The sequence below is a fragment of the Thunnus albacares genome, chromosome 8 (assembly GCF_914725855.1).
Source record: "Thunnus albacares chromosome 8, fThuAlb1.1, whole genome shotgun sequence".
In the NCBI taxonomy this organism is placed as follows: Eukaryota; Metazoa; Chordata; class Actinopteri; order Scombriformes; family Scombridae; genus Thunnus; species Thunnus albacares.
In genome coordinates this window covers 16,625,406-16,652,198 of record NC_058113.1, presented here as the reverse complement: position 1 = coordinate 16,652,198, position 26,793 = coordinate 16,625,406, and the positions used below count along the sequence as shown (strand labels likewise).

The following is a 26,793-nucleotide window of genomic DNA, read 5'->3' as shown; positions in this document are numbered from 1 at the left end:
CTGAGATGTGCAGATTAAAGTTTAACTATGATTATATATTCATACTGAAGTGCACAGGAGGATTCACATGCTTTGTATTTGTTAATATGTACATCAAAGATACAGTGAAATATTGCAGGAGTTACAGAGTCAAGGTTGAGATTTAGCTGCTTTACACAGCGAAAATATATTTTTAATCAAAACAAAGAAATGGTGCTCTGAGAGAACTTTGTGCAATTGAAAAAATGAGATGTAACTGAAGAAATAATCGGCTGCGTTTATCATCCTTTCTTCAAATATTTTGAACATTCATTATTCTTAACGAATGTCAAACAAGGAACTTGATATATCAGCAGAAATATGCTCAGGAAAAGACAAACAAGTGACATTATGATGTACAAATTACAGCCACTGAGCCACACTGATTTCTTTTTCTCCAACGCTAATAACCGCTGTGCTGCTCTTAATTTCTCCTTGCAGCCAAAGTGGCTGCAGACAGACATGTGGAGGATGGAGGATTGATTCTGTGTATTGTATTGCACGGGGGGAAATGAAGAACCGGTCTTCCTGTAGTTTCTCTTCATCTGCCCTCTCTTCCTCTCATTAGCACGCCACAGCGGCTAGCCAGTCATTTGGTGACAGGGAAATGATACCATGCTTGCAGTGTTTGGGAGGAAATGGCAGGGTACAGGGCTGTGGCGCAGCAGGGGTCGTGCCACAGATAGTCATGTTAAAGGCCAAGCAGGACACCTGGTTAAAGTCAGCAAGGGCATCTGGGTCACACCTCCGCCTCACAGAAGCCAAGCAAGACATTGATTTTTATCCAAAAAATGTCACAAAAATTCCACATTTGTATCATGAAGAAGCAGCTTCTCATTTAGTAAAATATTGCGTCTTGGCAAGTACGGATCCCAAACTGATTTTTAAGCTGCAGGAAAATGTCAAGATCTAGCCTAGTCACCTGTGACATTACAAAATTAACTAAGGTCTTTGTACAATTACTGTTGCCTGTAACCTTTCCAGTTTTGAAGAACTAAATTGTACAGTGCTCTTTTGCAGCCACAGAGAGGCAGTGACGCTTCATTGGTGGCTGAGATGGTCTGATATTGAAACAGAAGGCAGGTGAACTCTTTTAGTGCTACCAGATGATTATAAAAATACATTTTTCATGAAGAAGAAAGGATACAGAAAAGTTAAATATGTGCCAAGTGCCAAGCTTAAAATGCTTTGCAGTCTAGAGTAACATCCGTGGGTTTTTTTTGTGCCACTCATGTCATGACGTGCCTGCATTTGTGCACACTTTGAGCAAATGAAATTGTCTCACTTTTTTGCATTCAACAGCTCCCCTCCTTTCTTCTTTGTGTTATTACAGACCCATTTGGGAAGCCTTTTTCCATTGTTTGTGGTGGATTTCTAAAAATACTTTTTATCATGACCGTAGTAAGAATCATAGTTATTTCTTCCTTTAACCCCTTTAAAACTACAAGAAACATGAACATGAATCATTATATTGTGCTTATGTGAAGTTACAAACAACACAGTTTAAATAATGTGTAAGAAGTATAATCATCTGAGATAATTCATCTTGTACAATGGATAATGTGTCTGTTGTGTTCCTTTGGGTGCTTTTTGCTTGTACCAGTTCTACATTGACACTATTGTAAATGCATTAGCAATGAACAGTGTTATTGATCTGCTATCTTACTGTGTAGTTTTTATTTAAAGAATAGAGTTAGAAAGTTCCATTTGCCTGTTTGAAACAACTTTTAAATGTCACCACCTTTATAAAAGGACAGCTTTTATAATAACCAGCTCATGTTGATGAAAAATATTTTATTGCATGCACAGTTGACACTGGTGGTCAATCCATGGTTCGCCACATCATGCAGACCAGCCAAAACGGTGCATACAAGAAGCATGAAATTAAACAGAATTATTATAAGTAATGTCTATAGAAACAAATAAATAATTCTGAAATAAATAAATATCCTTGTCCAGAATTTCTATATATATATATGTGTATATATACACACACACACAGTATAAATAGAATAAACTCTACATCATTGTGATAAAAAGCAAATTTACAATTAGATGGATAATGCTAAAGCAAAGTCTCTCCATGTTCACTATGGGCTTTTAATTCCAAAATATACAAAAGAAATTAGGAATATAATGCAAAACTCCATCTATAACACTTCACAACGCCTACTTGAAATGGTCTAACTTTAGGACAAAAGTGAAAATTCTCAGCCAACCAATTTAGAGAACAAATACAGTATTTTCTATGACTACACACTATACTGTACATACAGTAAGCAAATGGCTTCTATTTTCTCCTTTTTGTCCAGAAGGTGCTGTAGTATTTGATTTTGCTATTGCTCTTTCTCTTTAGAGGGACAGCTCATCCAAAAACACAATAACACTTATTTTTCCTCTTATCTAACAATATCTATCCAAACATGTACTGAGAATTAAAGGCTCACCCCCATAATGTGGCTCAGAAGTGTTTGGTTTAACCAGAAAGCAGTTGTCAGTACAGGGATTATCGTGGGTTGTTGTGAGTCATCATGTAATTGTTTTCGGGATGACATGTTGTTTTTCAAATGCTAATTTCTGGTACTCACAGTACCACAAAGCTAATATATCTTCAAATCTCAACAAATCAAACCAAAACCAACTGGAGTGGATCCTCTTAAGTCAGAGGAAAAATACATTGCATTGGGCTTTAGGTTGAACACAGACAGATACAGAGATGTAACAGGATGGGTCTGCTGCTTCATTTAACTGATTGTCCACAACATTCATTTGAATGGGCATTATGGTTTTTGGCACTAACATACATGATTATAACTTAAATTTTCACACACACACACACACACACCAAAGAAATACACTATACTGTACATCCTCTTCTAATTTCCTATAGTATTCTGCAATGTAAAAATAGATAATGGAAATTATATATGAAAATGTTAAATATTTAAACATAGGTTTAACAATCATTTTCACTATTTTTGTAGTCTTGAGTCACTTTAGAAAGATATGAGCTTGTTGTGCATGAACTGTATTGGATTGTGAGGAAACAGAAAGACTTGTTAGTTGAAATACTCTTTGGTTAAATCTGATGACACAACCCTCTGATGCAACATTTATCATCACTGTCTGTAAATGCAAAAAGATGAATCGTGTGAATCTGCATCTTAAGATGTGTGTGGTTGATAAGTCATTAAAGGTTAAATTTAAGACTGAACTTTCATGCTCAACACTTGTGTATTTCCACATTTGTTTTATGTAGTTTTTTCCTTAGCTGGGAAGCACATCCTCACCTGCAACTCACATCTAACTCACAAAATCATCTTGCAGGCTGCTAATCCTCCACAAAGGGGAGCTGTTGTGTCATTATCAGAGCAGCTCTACATATAACAACCTCTGCCACCTGTCGGAAATGAAAGCAACAGCAGCAGTTAGGACCTGCACAATGGAGACATACTCATTAACATCTTACTGTTGGCGTTACTTTTTCTTGCCAACAGGCAGCACAAGCTGGAGTGGAACTGCTGGCACTGCAGTGAAATGATACTGGCTGGGCTTGGTTTCAGGTGCTTTGGATCCGTGACTGTTGTGAATCTCTGCAAATATTTATGCATTTAACCCAAGATGTGTCTTTTTCTGATATTCCTGATTGACCAACTCCCACCTGTGGTTGGCCAGGATCATGCAGTGTCCTCTGTTTGCTGACTGAGTCCTGAGTAAAAAGATGGGACAGCAATAGACGGGTCCTTGGCAATCCGACAGAGTGGGAAATACAGTACGAGCTGTCCTCTAAGCGCGAGGCTCCAGCCTGTGTGACAGTTCAAACAGAGTCTGCTGATTGTCAATGATATGAAGGTAATCAGTGTAAGCTCGCACTTCTGAGCTGCTCTTCTGGGTGATGCCATTTCCTGGAGAGAAAATAATACATTTTTTTTTACTTTCAAGCCAAGACAGCAGCATTCAGGCCAACTCGTCTGTCTAAGAATGTGCATTTTTGTCATTTTTCAACATTGATTCAAATGAGCTTCTGTTGACAATCACATTTGTTATTGATGACCTGGTGAAAAATATCATATTGAATGCTGTTCTTATCTTTAGATCATTTTAATCAAAAGACGTATCTTTATATCTATTAGAATAGGACATTTGTGTAAGTTTAAGCTTATTACACATGGACATGTTGTGGATGATGAACAGTGAAATGATTGTTTACATCACAGTAAGTAGTATAAACCTGATTTAAACTATGTGGAAATAGTGTGTTTCAAGGAAAATTAAAATTAACTGATTTTCTTCATATTTGGTTATTTACTTAAGATTGCCTGATGGAGGTGATACCTGATTTTATGATGACATTAAGTTCAAGAAAAGTTTCGGTTATGTCATCACCATAAAATGAGTACTGCATGATCTGAATACTGACCCATGTGATCTTTCTGACACTGTCTGATGAGGCGAACCGTGTCTGCAATCATGTGCTGGGAAACAAGATGTACATTCATTAAAAACATGACATTTCAAAATTCAGCACCGTGTTTAGTGCAGAGAAATATGCAGAAGCAGTGCTACAAAGACTTCACAGACTTACCAGCTTTTCAAAATTGACCAGGTTGTCATGAAATGTCTTGTTGCCTTCATGGATGAATGTAATATCTAAAAGAGATAAACATTGTGTTGGTATGGATGTTTGTCAACAATGGATGTTTGAGATAAAATGTTTCTGTATGTCAAATCCTGATATCTCTCAACGCTCTCCTCCTGTAGTTGGACTAGATCTGTGGCATTGAAGTGACAGAATAACGAGCGCACCTTTCAGTAGCAGAGGAAGAAAGGGGATCTTTGGCGCCTTCATCTTCTTGAAGGAGTCCCTGTAGGCCTTGTGGTTCAGCGAAGGATCCTGTGAAGACATTTTCAAATCGAATGAGTGCAATCCTTCTGGGGGTGAATGTGTGTGCCTGTGCATGCACACGTTGTTAGAGCTTAATTATGGCAGCATTAGAGACTAATCATCATTCAAAACACCTGATGTTTTGTCTGATGTTTAGAAATTAAATGAATTGTGTCTGTTTGTTTCAGCACATAAACACTGAAGCAGGGGTTTTATATTCCCTGTTATTCCCTGGATTGATGTCAATGTTTTTCACTTAAATTTTTATAAAGGGAACAGATGTACAGTGTGTTGTAAACACTGAGCAAAAGTTATACTTACTGTAATTGTCTCCAGCTCTGAAAACAGCTTTTTGAATTTCCCAGGAATTTTCTGCAGGGGCAAAATAATTTATTTATTCAGATACGGTACTATAGACTTCAACTACATACATAAATGTGGCACAGATGAATGATGTAAGAAAAGGGAGATCCTTACCTCCCATGTCTGACTGAGGCGGCTAACAGCTGCAGTGTTCAGGCCCAATATAATGGCAAAGAAACAGTTGAGGTTCCTCTGTGCTTTACAGCTGTAAAAGATGAAATGAGCACACAATTCAGTGACTTCCATGGACAGCTCAACCGCACAAAAGGAGATGCAGTTTATTAATTGCCACTGGAGGGCGCAGCATTCCCATGCAAATCTTGACATCTCCCCTACAGATTTGGGCCCGGTTATGCTGATGTTGTGACTGGCAGTGTGAGAAGTCAGTGTGTATATAATTACAATAAATAAATCTCTAAACAAAATGCAGAATGACGTGAGTAAAGCTACTAACTGGGCAGCAATCTTGATGAACTTCTTGATGAGTTGTACTCTTTTGCAGAGCGTTGGGCACAGCAACACCTCCGTCATCACCCATAGCTGGACTTCATTGCAGCGCTGCAGCAGCAGCTCCAACGCCACTGTGTGGCTACTGCTAGCGTGGCGGTTGAAGGTGAAATAGACCAGCTCTTGCTGTAAAAAAAAAAAAGACCCAACACATTCTGATGAGTTGAGCAGAGTAGGGCGCCTGATGCTGAAAGAATGTCTGAAGTCTTTTAAAATGAATCAGACCCTTTAGACCTACAAGGCACATTTTAAAGGCAACAAATTATAGGATTATAGGATTTCAGGCTGTGGGACAAACCTCATGCATTGAGTCAAAAATGGTCCAGTCAAAGTTGGTGAGAGCAACAGCCACGTCCCATGTGTTCAAACTGAGCATGCGAGCTGTCCTCTGTTGTAGCTCTGAGTTGTCTGTGAATGGGTTCTGAAGAGGGAAAACAAAAGAAAACACGATTTTTCAGTTATTCTTCCACCTGAAAGATTGACGTGAACATTCAAAGACATGTTTGTGCACAAGTTATTTCATGTTAGCAGATATAAAGATAAGGAAATTGTGGTTGAAGTGACACATTACAATGATATCCCTACCAGGACTTCACCCAGGTCCTTCCTGCAAACATGCAGCCTCCCCACAGGCCGCAAGGAATCGGCGAAAACTCTGTCCTGAGGCTGCAGGAGGAGCCTTCCTGCAGGAGAGGAAACATATCACCAACAGCAGAACACCATTAAAAATCTGTCAGGCAGCGTGTGAGCAGCTATCAGTAGTTAGAGATAAGACTCGCTGTGCCAGGCTCCACTCTGAGGAAGCCAGTCACCTCAGTCACTGATAACAAGAAACTGACTTTATATTATATTTATATAACTGACTGTAAATGCTTCTTCTTTTAACTGTTGTCACTGGGAAGATATGAGATAACAATCTCACCCATTCATATCTGGCCTAAAAATACAACTCAATATAGAAAAAAAAACATTAAATATTGTGGGAAAATCATGTTACAATGAATTTTACATAAAATAATATTTCCATTTTTACTAGTGTTGTAGATGATTCAAACAGGATAGGATAGTGCTGGACAGAAAGTGATATGTTTTGGTTTATAATGAGTATAAAAATAATAGGAACAATATTGTTACTGCTTCTCATTCCACATGATCTACAAGCATCGAAAAACACATGCCTGTTTACTGTTCACCATCATGAAATGTGCAACAAACTACAGTTAAAGTCTGACTTTCTGACTTTCACAGTTGTTATATACTGTATATATACTTTATGTATACTTTAATGACAGTTGTGTTGGCTGGTTTGAATGATATTTACCTCCAGGATAAGTGACAGCCACTAGTACCAGTTCCCCCTGGGGGACATCCATCCTTTCTGCCACTGCCTGCAGCAGCTCCTGGGCCACTACTCCAGCATGGGCCCTCATGCTCAGGTATGAGTCCATGGTGATGTACACATGACACAGCACTGCAACAGAGAGAAAGTATTGTTTCAGTACGGCACAATACAGAATGCACAATGCTTAGATTAAGTACATCTGGTGTACAAGACACTTTGGGTTGACTTTTTTTTTTTTTTTTTTTTTTTACAAATCTACTGTAAATAGAAGAAATAAACATAACATACAGCCTCCATTCCCACTACAATGGTTAGGAGCCCCCCCAATGAAAAATCCTAAAAAAACTGGCCCATGGTTAAACCTAATTGCTCAGACACAGACCAAAGCAGATTATTTTACTGTTTAGAGCATCTTCAACCATAAAAAGAAAAACAAATTATCTAACCCACTACAGTCTCTGGTTTAAATAAAAACTTTCCCAGTCATGGTATGTGGTTGAACACCCCTAATTTAGTGGTGAGAAAAGTAGGTTTGGACTTCTTGAGAAACAATAGGAGGGAAAGGATTTAGCAAGGCTGCCCTGATTGATAAGGGGACCTTGAGTAAGGCAACTGACCCTCAACTGCTTCAGTGGAGCCACTCAGAGGTCAACAGTTTGTTGGGGATAGACCATAATCAACAGATCTCTTGACGAAGGTTAAAGGGTTGGTATCTTTGTTAGAAAGTAATTCCATAAAAAAATTCTCAAATTAAGAACTGTTGGAGACAAATACCTCAAAACCTTAATAGATAAAATCAAGACTATCTAGCTTGGCTAGATACCACTTAATGTAAGGGAGAAAATCTGTCTTTGTAATATGGGTGAAACAGACCCTTAAAAGAAAAAGCTGATCCTATAAGACATCAATAACACAATGGGAATTCATAAGTCATAAGTTAGGAATTTGCATTTCCAAACCTTCTCATTATTCCCTGGAAAGATTCCCATTGTCCCAATGTTCAGACTAAATGTCTCACTTCAACAACTTTGGAAACAACGTATGATGGCAGGAATGTGTGAAGACTGCCATGTTTTCATGTTTTATGACTTACCTTCCTTGGTCTCTCTCTGTGTGCCCCTGGACTGGAGCCCGTTCTCCTTCAGGCTCAATTGGTGGAAAAGTGCTTTGCTCTAAAAGAGGGGAAATGCGTGGATTTTGACACACATTCATATTGCCTGAGAACACTGAGCGCTTTCGGTTTAACTACAGAACAATGTTTTCAGCAGGAAATGTCAGGACAATAGCCTCAACACCCAAACCAGTATGTCGAAGAGGACAGCCAGCTCTGTTAAATTAAATTTTTTCTGTCTTAGTGTTGTAAAGAGAGAAAACACAAGATCTTTTCACTTACTTTTCTTTGAGGGGAATATTCATCCACCGCGCTGGAAAAAAAAACAGGAGGAAGAAATCAGTAAAGCTCACCATCATGTGCCCACACAGGCACAAAAAGATTTTGTTATTTTGTCCTAAAAACCTGATCTGGTGATTTTCCTTAGGCTGCAACTATGTTTAGTACAAAAACAACTTCACCATACACACAGTCTATAATCAAGGTAAAGTGGATGTACATATACACTCTTCTGCTGCTTTCAGTCCATTATTTAAGCTCAGTGTCAGGCCAAGATTAAAGTGGTTTGTAGATTTTAGACCTTCCAATCTGATCCCTTCATTTAATCACCCTATTCTCATCAGTTAGGCCTGGCTAGCATGATAGATAGCCCTGTGTCCATTATCATCCCTCAGCTTTTACTGGGCTCTGCATCACAATAGACATGTTGGCACAAAGCCTGCCCTAAGGGATCCCCTCTCGCTGGCCAGCAGCAGTCCTGCGCTAATGAAAAACCTGATTCCCACTGTCATCTCAAAACAGAGCTTGTGATCCCCTACTGCTCAAAAAACACAGAGTCACTGTGGACATCAATGAGCTCAGTGTTGTGAATTATAATGATGCCACATGATGAGAGAGTGCAACAGAACGAGTGGTGTTTGCTTTATAACCTTTCAGAAACATATGACTTTCTTTTGTACAAAGGCCAGATGGAAGTTAATGGGAGCAAAGGACTTAAAGAGTCTTCTTTGTATAAAAAAAATGACACCTTTTAGTTTTTCACTCAGCAGCAGATTGCAACAAAGCAGTCAATCTTGTCCTCCCACAGGGAGAGCCTGATTGTGAAAAGCTCATAAATAGTAGAGTATGTCAGTTAGTAACACCTACACAAAGTCCACTGCTTTAAATGAGTGGGTGTTGTGGATCTCCCTCCCTGGATATAAACATGAATAAGACAGAGCCAGATACTGGCAGCAGAGTCAGGCTGAATTATCTGCACTGGCTTCTAATGGGCGGCAGGTTGGAGCATCCCCAGGGAGAGGCTCTGATTGGAGACTGTGGTTGAGGGAGGGTGAAGGGGGACATGGGTGTGGCAGTATGTCTGGTGACTGGGGGTTGTTTACACTGTAACACCAAGGAGCCATTTGATGCATATATTTATTAAACCAAGAAATTGTAGCCAAGCAACAGTTCTACTTTAACAACAAATCAGACTAATATTATGATTCAGAGAGATGTGTGTTAAGATTCTGTTTGATGGAGTGTTTACTGTACACCAATTATGTACATACAGTACTTGGTGTATATGAATCACTAGTCTATATATATACAGAGTTTTAAAAGCTGAGACTCTCTGATATAAAATATTGTCCAATGTTAAGGTGAAACCATAACTTGAAAAGCATTCTTTTCTCTTCAAGTGCTTACAAAAATGAAACATAGGAATGGAACAGTTATAATTAAGGATTTAAAGACAGATTAGGTGCAGACAGAACCAGATTAAGTTTGTTTAATGCTGTATATAGGAGCTTTGACTCATAAGTGGCATGTATTACAAAAGTTACTTTTACTGCATTCAGCAATAAATCAGAATCTGATACTAGTTGAGTCAGTGAAGATATGTACATGTGCTTTAGTTTGTTGATTAGTTCTGTTGATACAGTGTATTGCTGATATGCATGTGAGTATGTAAACATGTGTGTATGTGCGCACATGCATGTACATGGATATTCTATATATACAGTATGTTTGTATAGCAGAGCTAACATTTACTCATTGTCTGGAGTGTGCAGCTCATGCAGTTCATATATTTCATATATTTTTGTACAGATATATCAGCAAATACCTTTTCAGACATTGTTATTATTTCTTTTTGACATAGATTCATTATTTTGTGTCTGTTTAAGCACTTTGTTACACTTTGTATTATAATTCAGCTTTATTTGACAGACTGGAATTGATTGATTGAAAAATACACAAAAACGCTGAATCATCACAGTGATCATCTATCTCAATATCTTGCAAGGACAGAACTTGTGCCAAAATTTGGTTACTATAAATGGAAATTTTATCTCAGCTATGCTATTAAACAATCTGTGCTGTAAACATGCAGAGCAGAACACAGTTTGCATCATTTACCCAAAGAGTCCAGTGGCCATGCATTTTATGAAAGTGTTTTTCTCCGGAAAAAGTCTTATTGGATTTATAAACTTGGCACAATGTCTCCAAAGGTGATAATTGTCAGTATTACTTTATTTATGCAATATTTTGTATGGTTTCTGGATATGTCTATTTTATAGTACTACCCAGTATTTTCCATTAAGGCTATGGACTAAATTACATAAGTGCTTTATTACTTAACAGGTCTGAAGTCATAATTGCTAAATGATGTGTATCACTGTGATTATATAAGCGGATGTGTTTGACACCATGAAGAACCAGCAGCAGTAAAAAAGTGGTTGAGCAAAAACTTGTGCAGGTTCTTTGATGTTTATTCCTTTTTCTCTTGACAAAAATTAATGTCCCAAATCTGACAGCTTATCATTAACCCTCAAAATGTCTGTATTTCCTCAATTTTGGGGATTCTAGATAAAAAAAACTCCATGACCTTCATATTTTCTTGCGTAACACCCCAGAACACTGCATTTACTCTTCGATCTCTGAAAGAAGTCATTGATGAGAAGCTAAATAAAGGCTACAAGCAGAGAAGAGGCTCTTTCTTTGTAGAGAAAGAGAGACCAGCCAGTCTCTCTGCTTCTTTTCAGATCTCCAACAGTCATGTTTGTACTTAGTGTTGAACACACCCAGACTTGATATCAATAAATACATTATTGATATCATATACATTTTTTCCATTCTATAGATTATTTATGTATGTATTATAGTATAGTATATATACTATAATAGTATACATATAATACATAGTATTGAATAACTCTGTCTCTAATTCCTACTAATGACAAGCAAAGTAAGTTATCACATGGTCACTCACTGTCTGCGATGCAGCTGGTAGGCTCTCTGCAGTTCCCTCATGTCCTTCTCCAGGGCTGGGTGCTCATAAAGATCATCCAACACGTAACGACACAAAGTCTGGAAGGAAATGTCAATTTTTCATTTCTCCCTGTCACACCCATTTTAAGTTGCCCTCACACCCAGTTTCCAACCTTTTTCCTTGCGTGTTTCCTACCTTCATGAACAGTTTGACATGCTCGTCTTCTCTCAGGAAGTCTTTGCAGAGAGCCACCCACTGTGACACCAGGTGCAGGACTTTTTGTTTCCTCTCCAGAGCCTCCTTCCTGTCCTCTTTCCCTCTGTATCTCTTAGTGCAATAGGTGGTATTAGGTTAAGGCTTCAGCACAGATGGAGTGTGAGATCCAATACAGTATACAATATCATGCAGAGGAAGGGAGCAAATGTGTGTGATGTTTATTTAAGGATGGGTGGAGAGAGAGTCTGTTGGATAAACACGGTTGAGTGAGTCAATAATTCAGTCATGCTTTTGTATTCATCTATTTCTCTCTGAAGCATCCACAAAAAAGGGTTATTACATGTGAATCTTTGTTATAATATGCCTGTAAAAACAAGGATATTGTCCCAGCAGAGCTTGACATAAATCACTGGTTGACATGAACACTGGGTAAGTTAGCAGGAAGTCATCCAGAAGTGTATCTGTAAAGAGAGACAAAAAAATACAGTATGATACATTTTTAGGTAACTTTAGAAAGAGTTCAAATGCTACTATTTCCACAGAGTTATAAAATATATGAAATATACTGTATCTCACTGCACAGAGAAACTTAAAACAAGTTGAAATTCTGTGCAGCTCATCTTATGAATCCTACATACATAGCCTCATTAGGTTTATACCACGTTACAGAACGCTTGGGGACAGGAACACCGGTGACCTTGACAACTGTATGATTGCTGAGCTGCATTGAGATGGAGATGGAAACTCAAAGACGTGGCTTCAATATTTCCTATTCCATCTTAATAATACATATCAGTTAACAAGCACTAAGCAGAGACATTTCAAAGGCAAGCATAATGTGCGAGACCTTTCAATGGCACATAATTCTTCGTGGTCAGTAACCGATAATGACTTGTGCTGAAACCGGTGAGGATTCTTCCGCACTCTTTTGCTCGAACAAGTTCAAACGAGCCTTTACCGGCTTTATCTTCAATCTCGCACATTCGCCATCACAGGCTGTATCAGTGACCATAAGCCGATAGTGTAATGTGTACGTTGACTCTCTCTGACCTCTGATGAAGTCTGCGTTTTCATTGTTATAATCTCGCTCACACAGTAGCAATCTGATATTACTTAGCCATCATCCAAATGTGTTTATAAGCAGAATTTTCTGCCACTGTACCCTTGTATGATTTCTTCCCCAAGGTTACACATGGCTAAGTGCTTCTATAAATTGATTAAATCAAAGTTGGTAAAATAGACCAATTTACTGAAAGCTTACTTTAACAAGTTTCCATAGCATGAAATGCAGTCTACACGTCCCAACACTTTTCATCATTTTTTACCATGATAAAAAAAGACTAAGCCTGACTCCCTTTAATTAAGCAGCACTTTTAAAATCTCATACAAAGCTTTCTGTCAGAATCTGTTATTAAAATGTAAGAAATTCATTTTTTATTTCACAATTGTACGGTTTGTTCTTATTAGATATAAAACAAGCTGTAAAAGTGTGTTTCAGAAATTGACGTGGAAATCACTGAAATACATTTCTAAGGCATAAAAAGAAAGAGAAGGACAGCAACTCCTGCCACAAGCGAAAAGCTTTACAAATCCTATTAGGGCAAACCTCCTCTCAACCCCTCTGTAAGTGTGCCCCACACCCAGAATTGTAAATTCTCCCTTTTAATTTCACACTGGCTTCCCAGGGCCTTTGTGTGCGTTCTGGTCCACAGGACTCCCTGACATCATTATGTTAATCCGTACAGAGCAGCTGTGGATGCATCACTCACTGCTTATGAGAGGTTACACACTCATACACATGTAGCTCCCATAAAGAATACATAACACACATTAACACAAAGCCAAAAAACAACACCCACATACTGTACCTACTCCCCCCACCCACACACATACATACATTCATCCTGAACCACTCACACACACCGCTGTATATTTGTGTATTTTCTCCAAGCTATCTTAACTGAAACACTTTCTCATGAGTAACAGCTTAGATACTGCTCCCCAGGCTGTACGCTCTGCAAGTTTTTTGAAGTTAGAAAAACTGAATAAATATTTAATTTTACAACCTAAAGTCATATCTTAAGTTTTTCTTGGTAACAGCAAAAAAGCAGACAATGTACTGCAGGGTAAAGATTTAATCCAAACAATTTAGCAGAGGACTTGTTAGTTTCAGTGTGACAAAAATCTCTATGTTTGAATTGTGCTGCATAAATCAAGTCTAATAGTCTGTCCAGATATTTGTTTGTTTTTTGTGACCCTTAAACATCGCACCATTGAAAATATTCATTTATCATCAGTAATTGGCCTGGATCAGAGATGTGAATGTACCATGTAGTAAGCATATCTCAAGTGTTAATCTGCTAGAGCTGATAATAAAATCAAAAGTGTATTCTACTGTTCTGCATAGTACCGCACTCAAACCAAAACAAATTTATTTTCTTTTTCTGAGGAAATTCAGAATGGATTAATTGATCTAGCTTGTCATCCTACATTGAAATCAATCAACCTGTCAATCAACATGCCAATCCCTTTTGCATTTCAATAAGCACTTGTAAAATTGATTAATGCAACCTTTAAAATAAGCATGTTAATGTGTCACTTATTGGCTGCAGCAGTAACCAGATGCCATCCTCTTACTTTAAAAGCCTTATATATATATATATATATATATAGCCTGTATTTAAGTGGAATTATTTAAAATTCTTTATCTGCTCACTTACAATACTGATTCTTTTTAAAACTATAGTTAAGCATCAACATCTCTCCACATGGTGTATCACTGAAAGTGCTGGAACATCCTCTCATTAACAACCCAAATGTTCCATTACATGTTTTTCAGCGCTGGCAGTGTGCAGTGTGAATCTGTGCAGAGCAAGAATCAATAGCTGCACTCAGAGATTGGGCACAGGAAAGAACTAAACACTGAACAGCTGTGAATGCTTTCCCACAGAAGGACACCATAGCATATCTGCACAGTATACACTCCTGCAGCGGTTCACACAACATTGCTTTTACTCAAACATGCCTGTGGTTCTTTCTAGAAAAGTGCCATCTCTTGCAGAAAGATGTAAAGCTCCTCTGCATTCTTAATGTTGTGTACTGAGTATAGATGCAAGCAAGTGCTACCATGAATGACCATGAAGTCATAAACACAACATCAATAATCTGCTGCAATCATCAGTCATGTAGCTGCACGATCTTTCTGAGCCATCCTTGAGAGTCATACCAAACATGGCAGCTTGTTGGATGCTCAGATAAATCTCTTTTTGATGAAATCAAGGATCTCATGCCATCATCTTTCTGGGGAGCTGCACCTCCAAGGGCACACTAAGAAGTAGCACTAGAGCATACTGAGTTTCAGTATTCACACGGAGAGAACCAAGGCCAACAGGAGTCAGACTATTAAACATTACTGAGTGCAGATCAATTGCTGTTCAGGACTCAGTTCATCCCTTTTCCTCCTCAGGTCTCTGGCTCTTTGACCCTGGAACATCGCTCAGCATCTTACCTTCAATACACTCATTGCAAGGTGAGCTAATGGTGAATGATTCATCAACAAACCACTGCCTACTAACCACATAGGAAATGAGCTAAGAGGTAAAGTACGGATGGGTTTATTGTGAATACACAAACTGAAAAATAGAAGGATGTCTTATTCATTTGACAAATTATTTAGCTCTATGTTAAACATGACATTAATATTAAATACTCAATTATAGCAATAAGTTTCACCATAAAATGCATTGCTATGATTCATGCCAAATGCACCATCTTGCAACTGCAGGCACATCTCCTGAGAGTACATTTAGATCAATTTCACTCACTTCCTCATCATAATGAGTAATGATCTCTAGTATGAGGTTAGCCTGCCTCCATCCCAGTGAGAGATCATCTGTGACCACCTCCATCTCCCAGGAAAAACATGCATTCCTCTTCCTCTCTCTTTCCCCCCCTTTACAGTGTTCATCCTTTCTCTCCTTGTCTGACTGTGCTTCTGCCTGCAATCATAATTTTTCACCGAGCCATCCTCTCAGCTTCAGCAACAGAGAGTGTCCTCTGCCTTGGCAACAGTGTCACATTATCATGTACCTGCTGCGATGAGAGGAAATGTGTTGATTTGTTTTCTCTGTGAAGCTGGATTGCGTGTCCGTTACAGCCTCACTCTCAAAAGATATGAGTAACCTCTGTCTCTTATCTTGCTTTTAAATGAACAGGCTTGAACTTAGTGGCAGTCTGGGAACGATAGTACCCAGTAGCCCAGTAATATTGCCTGGGGTGTGGGGGGGTGTGGTGGGTTGGGAGGGAGGGAGGGAGGGAGGGAGGGAGTGAGGGAGGGGGTTTGGAGGCTGCTGAGGGAGAGGCGGGGAAAAGAGAAAGTAAAAAGGAAAGTAAAGGGAGCTATGTCTCTCTTTCTATCTATCTTTCACAAACATACAAAAACATCACAAGGACCTATATAAGCAGACCACCATAACAATGCTGTAGTCATAAAGTCTACCAACTGAATATTTTTCTTTTTTTTAGTTTTGCTCTCTTAAATACAAGGATTAATCATTCACACAGTCACAAAACACAGTAATGACAAAGGGGGGTGAGGAGGGTGTTGCAGGATATTAAAGTATGAATACTGACCTGACTCTTTGCCCTGTGTTATCCCCTGGTCATCGTCCAGTGTCAGGTCATTCAGCAAGTGTTCCAGGATCTTCTCTGGGGTCCCTGATACCACCATGTACCTGTCAGACACAACAGAGTCAGTGGATGAGTCCTCCTCGATAGAGGACAGTGAGCGACTGCTGCTCCATTCATCCTCTCCCTCTGTCCCTTCATCGTCTATGTAGCGAAAGTAGGGGACGTCAAAGGTGGGCATAGTCAGCGGCTCTGCCCGGCTGGTGCTGTCACTGCTGCTCTCCTCGGAACCCTCCTCGTCATCCTCGTCCTCCTCCTGCTCCACCAAGGCAGCATGCAGCAGCCTGCCCTCCTCCTGTCGCAGGTTCCGGGGCTGCTGTTGAGAGCCCATCCTTACAGAGTTCCCGTGCCCTCACACCGGCAACGTTGCCGTGGTTACTGCTGCATGCCCCCTTTACCCATCCATCCATCCACCTGCAGCTGCTACAGCCCGGAGTCCACTGCTGTCTATCCCTCACTGAGGAATCCCGGTATATTCACGACTAAAAAAGCTTCAGTATGACTTGAATGGGAAGGCAGCCAGCAGAGCTCTGCCTCACAGTCCCATGCTGCTAACTTATATGTATTTAATGTAGTCGTTTATGTGTAGGGAGTTGTGATGTAAGCATGCCTGAGTGCGTGTGTGATCCGGAGAGACAGAGAAGGAGAATGATGAGAGGGAGAGTGCTGTAGCAGAGAAATAGATAGTGAAAGAGAGAGAGAGGGAGGGAATCTAGAGAGGAGGGGAGAGGAGAGGCTTACCTCCTGTTCCTCGCCTCCTCTCTCCCTCCTCCCCTCGCTGATGCGGAGAGGGCTGGCTGCTCTGACGACATTCTCTGGAGAACGAGCACATCGTGGCCCCTCTCCCTCAGACACACGTGGACTCCCTCGTCACTCTGGGGCTGTGTAGGGAGAGAAGGGGAGGGAGGGAAGGACTGTGTTATCACCAAGGAGATTCCCCTGTATTTTCTCCCACTCACACAAATCACCACTGATTTCCATCATAATACTCTGTCAGAGCCAGCACTGTAAATGAAAGAGAATTTCCATATATCATTATTCAGTCCTTATCGGTGAAGCCCATTCAGGGATTAACATAAAAGACTCATGCATATTTTAATTACCGATTCCTATGTTGAGCGTATTAAATTATGAGTGGTGTCTAGAGAGACAATCTATTTTCAAGCCATCATATAGTTAAATTAAAGAATGGTTTAGTCATTCAGAGTTTAGTTTAGACTTAAACTCACATGCTAGGTCCTTGTCTTATGACCACCATGGGTTGCTATGAATGATCAATTTCACCTCATGCCTGAGCTGTCTCCCACTTTCCTTCTCTGTCTCACTCTGTCTTTCTCTTTGTCTCTTTGCCCTCTTAGTCATACAGTCACACAATGTCACCCAATGTCACCATGTTATCAATCTTTCAGAACCAGAGTGAAAGACAGTAAAAGTCCTTCAATTTGTCACCTCTATCCTGCTCTTTAAATCTTCACCAGGTTAATAGGCTGGGCTTCTCTTTAATGTAAGGCATCTCCCTCTCTTCAATACAGGGCAATGTGTCGGTTTAAAATCTTATAACAGTCAGATATATGAGCTTAAAAGGAAAAAACAAACAAACACTAAAAACAAAAATCAATCAATTAATTTTTTTGTCTATAAAATAGTGAAAAATGCCCACAATTACAATTTCCCAAGGTCCAATGTGACATATCTTTAAACTGCTTGTTTGTCCAACCAATAGTCCAAAACCCCCAAACATTCCATTTACAACGATATAAAATGGCGTGTAGCAGCAACTCCTCACATTTTGAGAGGCTACAATTTGACAAACTCCTTAAGAGACTCACTATCCTGACTATCCAGATTCTTATTCATTAATTTTTACATCAACTTATTTATTTTTTAATCAACTAATTGTTTCACTAGCCAGATAATTAGAGAAAAAGTGGGATCCAACTAGGTAGATTGTGGTGTTTAATTTTTTTTTCTCGCTTATATTTGTTCCAAGACCAGTGTCAAAAGTTTCCAAATTGGGAAGCAAATATACCGACTTTGAGTACCAAATGAAGGTAGAGCAGTAATATCTACCATATTGAGTTTCCCAGCTGAATAAATTGTTCGAGGAATGTGCTCTTATACATAACTGGTTAAGACACCCAAGGATATATTCATGTGAAGTCCCTGAACTGAACTTTTTTAACCCTACCTTTTTAAAACAATGATTTGTTACAGCCTCTCTGAAGAATAAAGACTGTGGTAGCTGCTTGACAATGGAGAGTCTGGATCAGAGATATTGGTCTTAATGAGGAGTTCACTGTATGGTGCACGCACATGCATCCTGCATCAGCTCCCCACTTCAACCCCCCTCTCCTCAGCCATCAGTCAATGCAATACAAGCCTCTGTGCATGCAATTAGTCAGGCAGACAGACTGGAAGTGGTTGCAGTTTTCTGCCCTAATTGCCTTCTGCAGAGAAGCATCCAGGGCCCTTCAGTTAAGCATGACTTCCTGGCACATTAACACTTATCAGTGTGTATGTATATTGTATACACAAACAGACATAAGTGCACAACACACAACAGAGATGCATACATTAACACAACACACAGACACACACATACTCCACAACACAACAGAAACACGTAACTGCATCATGGTGGGCCAAGATTTCAGCATTAACATTACCCAGTCAAGCAGTCACATCTATAAACAGCAGAGATATTTTCAAACCATCAGAAAGGACCATTAATGGCAATGTTTGCTGGCAGTTCCTTTTTTTAACCTTTATTTATTCAGGGGAGTTTCTCTGAAAGCAATGTTCTCTTTTTCAGAAACGCCCTGATCCCATTAACACAGTTACACAATCATACCTGGAAACTGCCCAGCACAACCACAGTCTGATCTGGTGGCCACTGAGCACCTCCACTGGAGCAGTTGGGGTTAAGGGCCTTGCTCAAGGGCACCTCAGTGGTGGTAATGAGGGAGATGTGAGCACTGCTTCTTCACTTTACCCACCCAGATTTATGCTGCCAGTCTGGGGGATTGAACCAGCTCCCTTCTCTAACCTTTAGGTCACCACTGCTCCAGTGTTCCTTCAGTGTTGTGATTGTGTAGTTTAGATGTCTGTCAAAGTGACAACTTATGAATTTATTCCTTATTTATCTCAATACAAACACACACGAAAATTGCTTTCATATACTTAAGGGTAATAACAGACTGTATTATCCTGTCACAGGACCTACAGTATGATGTAAGCTTAGGGGCGTGACAAAAAGCAAAGAACTAGAAAATTCCCAGAAAGGAAAGGCAGCACTGATTAGCTTCCTGCTTCTTAGGAAAAAGACACCGGTGGTTCTATCTTTATCAAGACATGACGTGCACTGTGTGCTCTTAGCTTCATGAAAGTCATTAAAGTGCAGTTTTTGTCTGACTAAGCGTGACACTGGAGCAAGTTAAATTCTTGACTATAATTAACAGAGTGTCTCAGTCTACTGCTAACGGGTCAGACAGCAAACAAACATTTTTCTCACAATGAATTATTGATCTAGCCTCTGCTGCTGCAGGCCACCCCTCAGTGTGCGCTGGGCTTTGTGGTTACCAGTGTCCCAATACAAAAAAAAAAACAAAACAAAAAAAGCAAAAAACAATCAGGCCTCTAGAGTGGATGCTTATAATGTGACAGAGTGCCTGGGCTGCACAGTTCCAACCCTGGCCTGGAGGTGACCTCGACTTACAGCTACCCCTGAAGTCCTCCCAACATGGACACAGCCAGCAGAAGAGTAAACATTACTTATCAGGCCTCTGCATAAACTCATGTCCCGTCAGTGGTTTACTGTCTCTTTCAGGGTTCCAGATGCATTCCACTGGCTGGACGGACACTTTCTGTCTGCATGTCTCTGTGCTGCTGCAGCAGGTCAGGCACGAATGGTATGGAACACTTAACACGGACCTGGAAGGTGTCAGTACTGACAGGGTGCTGATTATGTTTAAATTACTCTCAAGGAATAGCGTGGATCATATGGAATGGGAAGAAGAAAAAGAACAAGACCAAGCATTCATACATCAATGTTGTTTTTAAAGAAGCCTTTGATGACAATGCACTTTATTATCTCCAAAAGTAACCTGCTAAAATTTCTGTTTTCATGCAGTTCAACTCTGGTAGCATACAATAATCAAGAATATGTGCATGTTTTGTAAAATATTTGCACATAAACAGTGCTATGCTTCATGTACTGGCAAAAATCATCAGTTCTATGTTCTAATCAGATGTATGTAGCAACAGAAACCTCAAATTACAAGTAACTAGAAACTCTCTGATGCCTCTGAAGACATGAAGTGATGTGATTTTTGTCAAAACTGTAAACTATTTCATTTAAACCAGTCAATCTTTCAGCCTCTGAACTATCATAGGAAAAGACCAACAAACATGTTTGTTGAAAAACCTAAACATTTTTCTTTTGAGATTAAAGGAGATTGCATAACACTCACAGTCTCCCTGCACCAGAATCTCTCACACATTTCCACAGAGTGCTGTATATTAAGCATCCCTGTTTCCACCAGCTGGGATTTAACTGATTTCTAAGCTCTTTGATGTCTGGGCTTAGATATTTATATGAGTCACATGTAATATGTGCATTGTAGCATCATTGGATTACTGTAAACCATTTTATAATCTAGACAGACTGCTAGATAATCTCACATATTCTTAACATTTCCAGATAATGTGAAGTATTAAATACAAGGTCAGCATATCTGGCTGTTAGGATTACGCAAATGACACAAACACACGTGCCATTGGTACGCTTAATTTTCCAGTTTTTGAATTCACAATATAAGAAACTTGGCACAATGCTTGTAACTAAAACAACAAAGATACAACAGCTTATTGTATTATGCGGCAGTAACATTTGAACATACGCAGGTTGGCAGTGGTGTAGTGCAGACAAAATGTCATTATATTGAATAAAAGCACAGATGAAGACTAGCTTAGGGTTTGAAGAAAAGGTCAGAGACCTGATGCACTGGAATCCACCCTGAAACCACACAATGTCTTGGCATGGCGGTCTGGCCTGGGTCACTTGCGTCAACTCTTCCTGCCATTGTTGTACAGTTTAGCACAGCTGGCAGGAAGGGAGAAGTTGAGCCCACCATGAGGTCAGCCAATTAAAACGTCAGTTCACTGGAAGGTGATGTAATGTTTCAAAAAAAAGTGTGCAGGTTGCACTGAACGTACGGGACATGTAGTTACCTTTTCAGTAATGACAGGTTGTAGTGGTACGACTTTGAAATGAAACCCTCCTGAAACATGAGGAAACTGCTGTACTGATAGAGCCAAACTGCATTCTTAAAGTATGTTAATGTAGCCTATCTACATTTCTGTTAAGGTAATGACACTGAGAAAAATGTATTTGGAGGCAAAACATACATATAAATAGATTAATTAATACAATAGATAGAGTGTATTTATAATGTCAAATGTTATGCATATGAATGCAATACACTTTACAGCATACTGTGAAAATATCTTCCAAGTTTTACATCTTGTTTGCTGTGGTCTAGAGATTATTTTGGTATATTTAATTGAAGATTTTCCTACTCTGGAGAGAATCTAAATGACAACATTCATCTTGAGAGAAAGCAGAGGCATTATAGAACGTATAGAGGCCAATAAAAACAGACAACAAATAAACATCAGTTTGATAAATGGAACACTACGGGGAGTGCAAGAGGGGATGCTAAGGCACAATGCTCACACAACAGCAGCATGAAACATTACATTATAGTCCAGAGTAAAATGAACTATCTAATATGCTCTAACTGTATATTCAGGGAGAAAGTATGCTAACTGAGTGGTGTTCATAATGACATAAAGAGGTCTGATAAGTAGCTTGACTAATGTTTTCACTGTGACTGGACCAAAGATAGCTGTTCAGTGGAATGTATCACAGAGTGCAGCATTTCACACTGTTTTGTTGTGAAAAAAGTTGTAAAAATATCAGAGCATTCTGACTGCTGCAGTGGTGTGTATCTCACCTCACTTGTCCTCTCTGGGCCCTTGCTGTGACTCTGCAGGAAGCGGCAGCCATCCTTGGCCAGTCTCTGGACCATCTCCAGTCTGGACAAGTCCTCCTTGTCATGCAGGATGCAGATGCTCCCTGGCTGTAGCACAGGGGACACAGAGAACATATACCTCAGGCCACAGTCCCACGACATCGCCGGCTTACAAACTTCTGGCTGTCTACCAGGCAAAACAGCAGAACTCCTGTCTGTGAGCTCACACTACTCTAAGAAATGGCAAGAGGGGGTAGGCAGCTCAAAAATCATTTGTGTTTCTGTGTGTGCTGTCCAGGTGAGTTACAGCCTCCTCTGTCACTGCAGCCAAAGTAAAAATCTAATCGATGTGTGCCTTGATCAGCTCTGTAGCTCTATAGCAGAGAGAGAGACACGCAGGAAAAATTTCATCAGTTGGACTCCAGGTATCTGTGTGTTTGGCTTTAAAGAGAGTGAATGACAGACTCCCTCTCTCCGTCCTCCCCCTGCCTTTCACCACTGGGGAGGGGAGTGAGTTAGGAACACTGTGGGTTCAGGAAACATCTGGTGAGCTAGACTGCCCCAAAAAGGAAGTTTCAAAATCTCACGAAAGCAGGAGAGAGTAGGGTACATTACACTAGAAGGTCAAACACTTGTTGGGCGGGAGATGTGTTGTATGTGTGTGTGTGTGTGTAGGTTTAAGGTCATTCGGGCACAAGCACTAAAGTGATACAAGCTGTTCTGTTTTGTCAGTAATAATACAACAACTGAATGTCACCTGTAAGCAGACTCTAGCATAAAAAGCAAACACATGTCACAGACTTGTTATGAGTAAACTGTCCAGATATTCATCACACAACAAAGGAGAGAGATGGGGAGAGAAAGAGGAAACAATGAATGCAGACACACATTTGAATGTGTTATGTGGAGCATTTTGTGAAAGAGAACAGTATGTCTCCACTTGTCACTTGTTTAAAGAGCAAGCAGAATGATAAGAACTGTCAACACCCTTTGGTAACTGCTGAAACAATTATTCGATTTGTCTTTGGAAAGATTTTGATAATACCTTAATAGTGTGTTTTTAAAGAAAAAATAACAAACATTTAATGGTTCCATCTCATCAAATACAAGAATCAGCTGTTTTTCTCTGTTGTAAATCAAATGTCTTTGGATTATGGACTGTTGGTTGAACAAGGCAAGCAAGGAAAGCAATTTGAAAACATCATCTTGTGCCCTGGGAAATTGAACTGGTGACATTTTTATGCAACAAAAAAAAACTTTTATCAATTAATCTGCTGATTATTTTCTTGATTTGGTCTGTAAAATGTCAGAAAACAGTCACAATGTCCATCACAGTTTCCCCAAATCCAAGGTGATGATATCAATTTGCACCAAAACCCAAAGAGTTCGCTGCAGAAAGAAAAGAAGCAAATCTTCACATTGGAGAAGCTGGAACCAGAGAATATTTTTGCCTGAAAAAATTATTTAAACAATTAAGTGATTATAAAAATAGTTTCCAGTTATTTTTTGGTTGATCAGCTAATTGATTAATTGACAAATTATTTCAGTTCTTAACTGACTAATTGTAAAGTCAATTGATAGAATAATAAATAAATGAAAAAATCCTCATCATAGCCCTAATACCGGCTATTTTTTCTAACTAGGTAAGCAACAGTGCAGCCTTAAAAGTGCCCTGTAAAGTTTTTTGACCACTATATGTGATGTATAGCAGTGTTTTGTTAAGCTGGTCCCTGTATCTTGTGTTCTACGAGCACAAAGTGACTGTTTTTTATTAAAGATCAATGAATTGTCAGACACTTGCTAATTAAATTAGACTTGTCAGAAGGAACAGTGTGATCCTACGTGTATTGACCAAGGAAAAGCAAGGACATTAATTCTTCATATGAACACTTTATCTATTATCGTTATATCTTTTTTCCCTCTGTCAGCAGTGTGATGCTTGACTGGGTCCTTGTAAAGCCATTCAATTGTGCTGCTGTTCCAAACTGCTGATACAGCAAACTGCCGAATGAGAAAAGGTCCCCATCTCTAGGTGCTGGTTCTCTTTCATGTGAGGTTGAGTCCCATCATTCCACTGTGCTCTTTTGTTCTTTCGAGGTAACTGATTGGGAAGATGCCCACTGCCCTCATATACAACATATGCCTTTAAAAGCCTGCTCAACTTCAGCTAAGTAATTTCATCCCTTATTTCTTAACTGGCACTTCATTATTGCTGAGGTCTCAATATTCACGGTGAGCTGATTAAGCATTGCTTATCAATTCAACTTCACGGACTGATGTTAAATAATAATAAAACAAGCAAGCTTATTTTTAACCTTTTTGGATAGTATACATAGCCAGTCTACTGTATGTTACTGTCTGTCTGCAGTAGGTTATTCTATACCATTTCACTATGGGAAAGAAACAAAGGAAATAAATGGCCTTGAATATCTGAAAAACCACGGCTTCCTTGCTGCTCCTTCCCAGTGAACATTCCTTAGTGAGACAAAGCCAGGAGGACAACTCTAGCTTTAATGTGCTACCACTGACCCAGTTTCTCAAGTAAATGAATTGCAAAGTGAGTGTGCCTTAAGTCAGACGTGTTAGTGTACTCGCTTTAAAAGTGCTGCCTTTAATCAGGCACTACCATGACAACCATCTGGGGTACACTGGTATAGTAGGCCTGCAGCATTTCAAAAAAGTGATGAAACTGTATTTAGCTTGTTACAGTGTTCCATTTCCACAATAACAAAGTATTTCATCTTCTGTACAATCAACTAGAAATGGAAGATAACAGGCTACAGAAACAATGACATCACCACTAGTGAATGATGTTTCCTCCATTAATACTTACTGTGTTTTTCAAGCCCAAATCAAAATTACAAAAGCAATACGCAATGTGATATTGTTCTCTCCGACATGGTGGCTAATTTGAGGAGACAGTATCGAATGCAGTTATACCTTCAAAGGGACATTAATGGAGCATAGCAACAGCATTGTCTCCAAGGAAGCTAGGATAGTCTTATCTGATCTAAAAGATAATACCAGCCAAACTTTGAAAAGACATGAGTAAATTGAAAAAATAGGTGTACACAGTTTTTCTAGATCCTTCAAGTATCCAACTTGAAACAAAAAATATTCCATCTGCTACAATAAAGCTGATTTTAAACCTGTTTTCTATGTTGCAACTCTTTATAGCTATAGGTAATATACATGTCGCCAGTTCAGACCTTCACCTAACTAAAACAGCTCTGCATCTACTCCTATTTTCATGAAGGTTATAATGTTCAGTTCTGTTGAAAATGTGTAAAAAAAAGGATGCTGTTTTTGGTGCTGTTGAATTCTTGTCCTTTTATTTATAATTGCAAGAAACTGTTATATATGAAAAAATAATTGAATAATAAAGGAAATAACAATGGATTAGACATTTAATATAAGTATAAATCTTTTAATAAATGAATGATGCGTCATGACTTCCGGGTACCATCTTCGTTTGAACTTGCAATTTAGGGAAATACCATGGATATATAATTAAGTGGGAAAAAAAATACTCTATACTGTCAGTACGTCTTTGGGAACCTAGAAATGTATTCAAAGCATTGGTAAGTCTTGTCAAACAACGTCTTTTTTAGTGGTTTTGCTTTAGAGAAAATTAGTACCGCTAACTCTGTGACCAGTGGTTAACGTTCATCAACGTTCAGTCTCAGAGCGATGCTAACTGTTAGCTACTAGCAAAAAACTACTAAAACAATTAGCAACTTGCACTGAAATTAAAGGATACTCAAGAACCACAACTAGACTGCAGCTACAGAAGCAAAAAAATATCAGTTAGTATGGCAATAAATATATATATTTGTTTGGTAATTAACTTACTTTTTTCTCGTTGTCCTTGAACTTGATGTTTGTATTTCCATTGTGCGTTCTTGCCTCTACCGTAGGGTGGAGCCATTGAGCACAGGTTAAAGAGATAGTTTTTTGAAGTAGGGTTGTATGAGGTAGTTATCCATAGTCAGTGTTTTACCTGCAGTGGATTGGGGTCCGCACGCTCCCAGTTTGGAGAAGCAGACAGGAGTACTGGTACGGAGGCTAAGCAATGTGTTGCTGTGGACGGGGCCAGCAGCAAAGCGTATTTTACCCACCTAAAAAAATCAAATCAGTTTTAAGTGTACACTATATTTAGAATATTTTCGCTGCTTTATCTTGCCATCAGACAGCCCTTTCCTTTGGCACTAGATTTTCTAAGCTGTAAAACTTCCATATTCCTACGCACACCGCATACTGTATTATGCCACAACAGCACTTTCTGATCCAAACAGCTGATCTATAAGGTAACTTAGGGGTTTATTTCCTGCAGTGACCCTATTATCATGCTAGACAGGTGGATTTTACTGTAATATCACTATG

General features: G+C 39.3%; 1 protein-coding gene across 3 annotated transcripts; it reads right to left on the bottom strand.

Annotated features, from left to right (window-relative positions):
• Window positions 1–1,797: 1,797 nt before the first annotated feature.
• LOC122986769 (rap guanine nucleotide exchange factor 5-like) lies at window positions 1,798–26,346 on the bottom strand. Of its 3 annotated transcripts, none has more exons than XM_044358123.1 (19): window positions 26,263–26,346; window positions 22,393–22,518; window positions 17,120–17,259; window positions 16,325–16,425; window positions 12,075–12,153; window positions 11,672–11,816; window positions 11,477–11,574; window positions 8,509–8,539; window positions 8,209–8,287; window positions 7,095–7,244; window positions 6,359–6,456; window positions 6,072–6,194; window positions 5,721–5,899; window positions 5,381–5,471; window positions 5,225–5,275; window positions 4,825–4,912; window positions 4,604–4,668; window positions 4,439–4,493; window positions 1,798–3,923 (listed from the first exon to the last, which is right to left on the bottom strand). In XM_044358123.1, the coding sequence occupies exons 2-19, from the start codon at window positions 22,465–22,467 to the stop codon at window positions 3,805–3,807; spliced, it is 1,767 nt and encodes a 588-aa protein (XP_044214058.1). In that variant the 5' UTR covers window positions 22,468–22,518; window positions 26,263–26,346; the 3' UTR covers window positions 1,798–3,804. The 3 variants fall into 3 exon arrangements, with proteins under 3 accessions (XP_044214058.1, XP_044214059.1, XP_044214057.1); XM_044358124.1 differs by having other exon boundaries at window positions 26,259–26,318; XM_044358122.1 differs by lacking the exon at window positions 26,263–26,346 and having other exon boundaries at window positions 22,393–22,875.
• Between the last annotated feature and the right edge of the window lie 447 nt (window positions 26,347–26,793).

Excerpts from the sequence above, each read along its gene's own strand:
- LOC122986769 (XM_044358122.1), bottom strand. The coding sequence starts at position 22,572 with ATGTCGTGGGACTGTGGCCTGAGGTATATGTTCTCTGTGTCCCCTGTG. Across the intron at positions 11,817-12,074 it reads TGTCAAGCTCTGCTGGGACA|CTATTGCACTAAGAGATACA; the intron begins ATATCCTTGTTT and ends ACCTAATACCAC. Across the intron at positions 8,540-11,476 it reads TACCAGCTGCATCGCAGACA|CGCGGTGGATGAATATTCCC; the intron begins GTGAGTGACCAT and ends TTTTTTTTCCAG.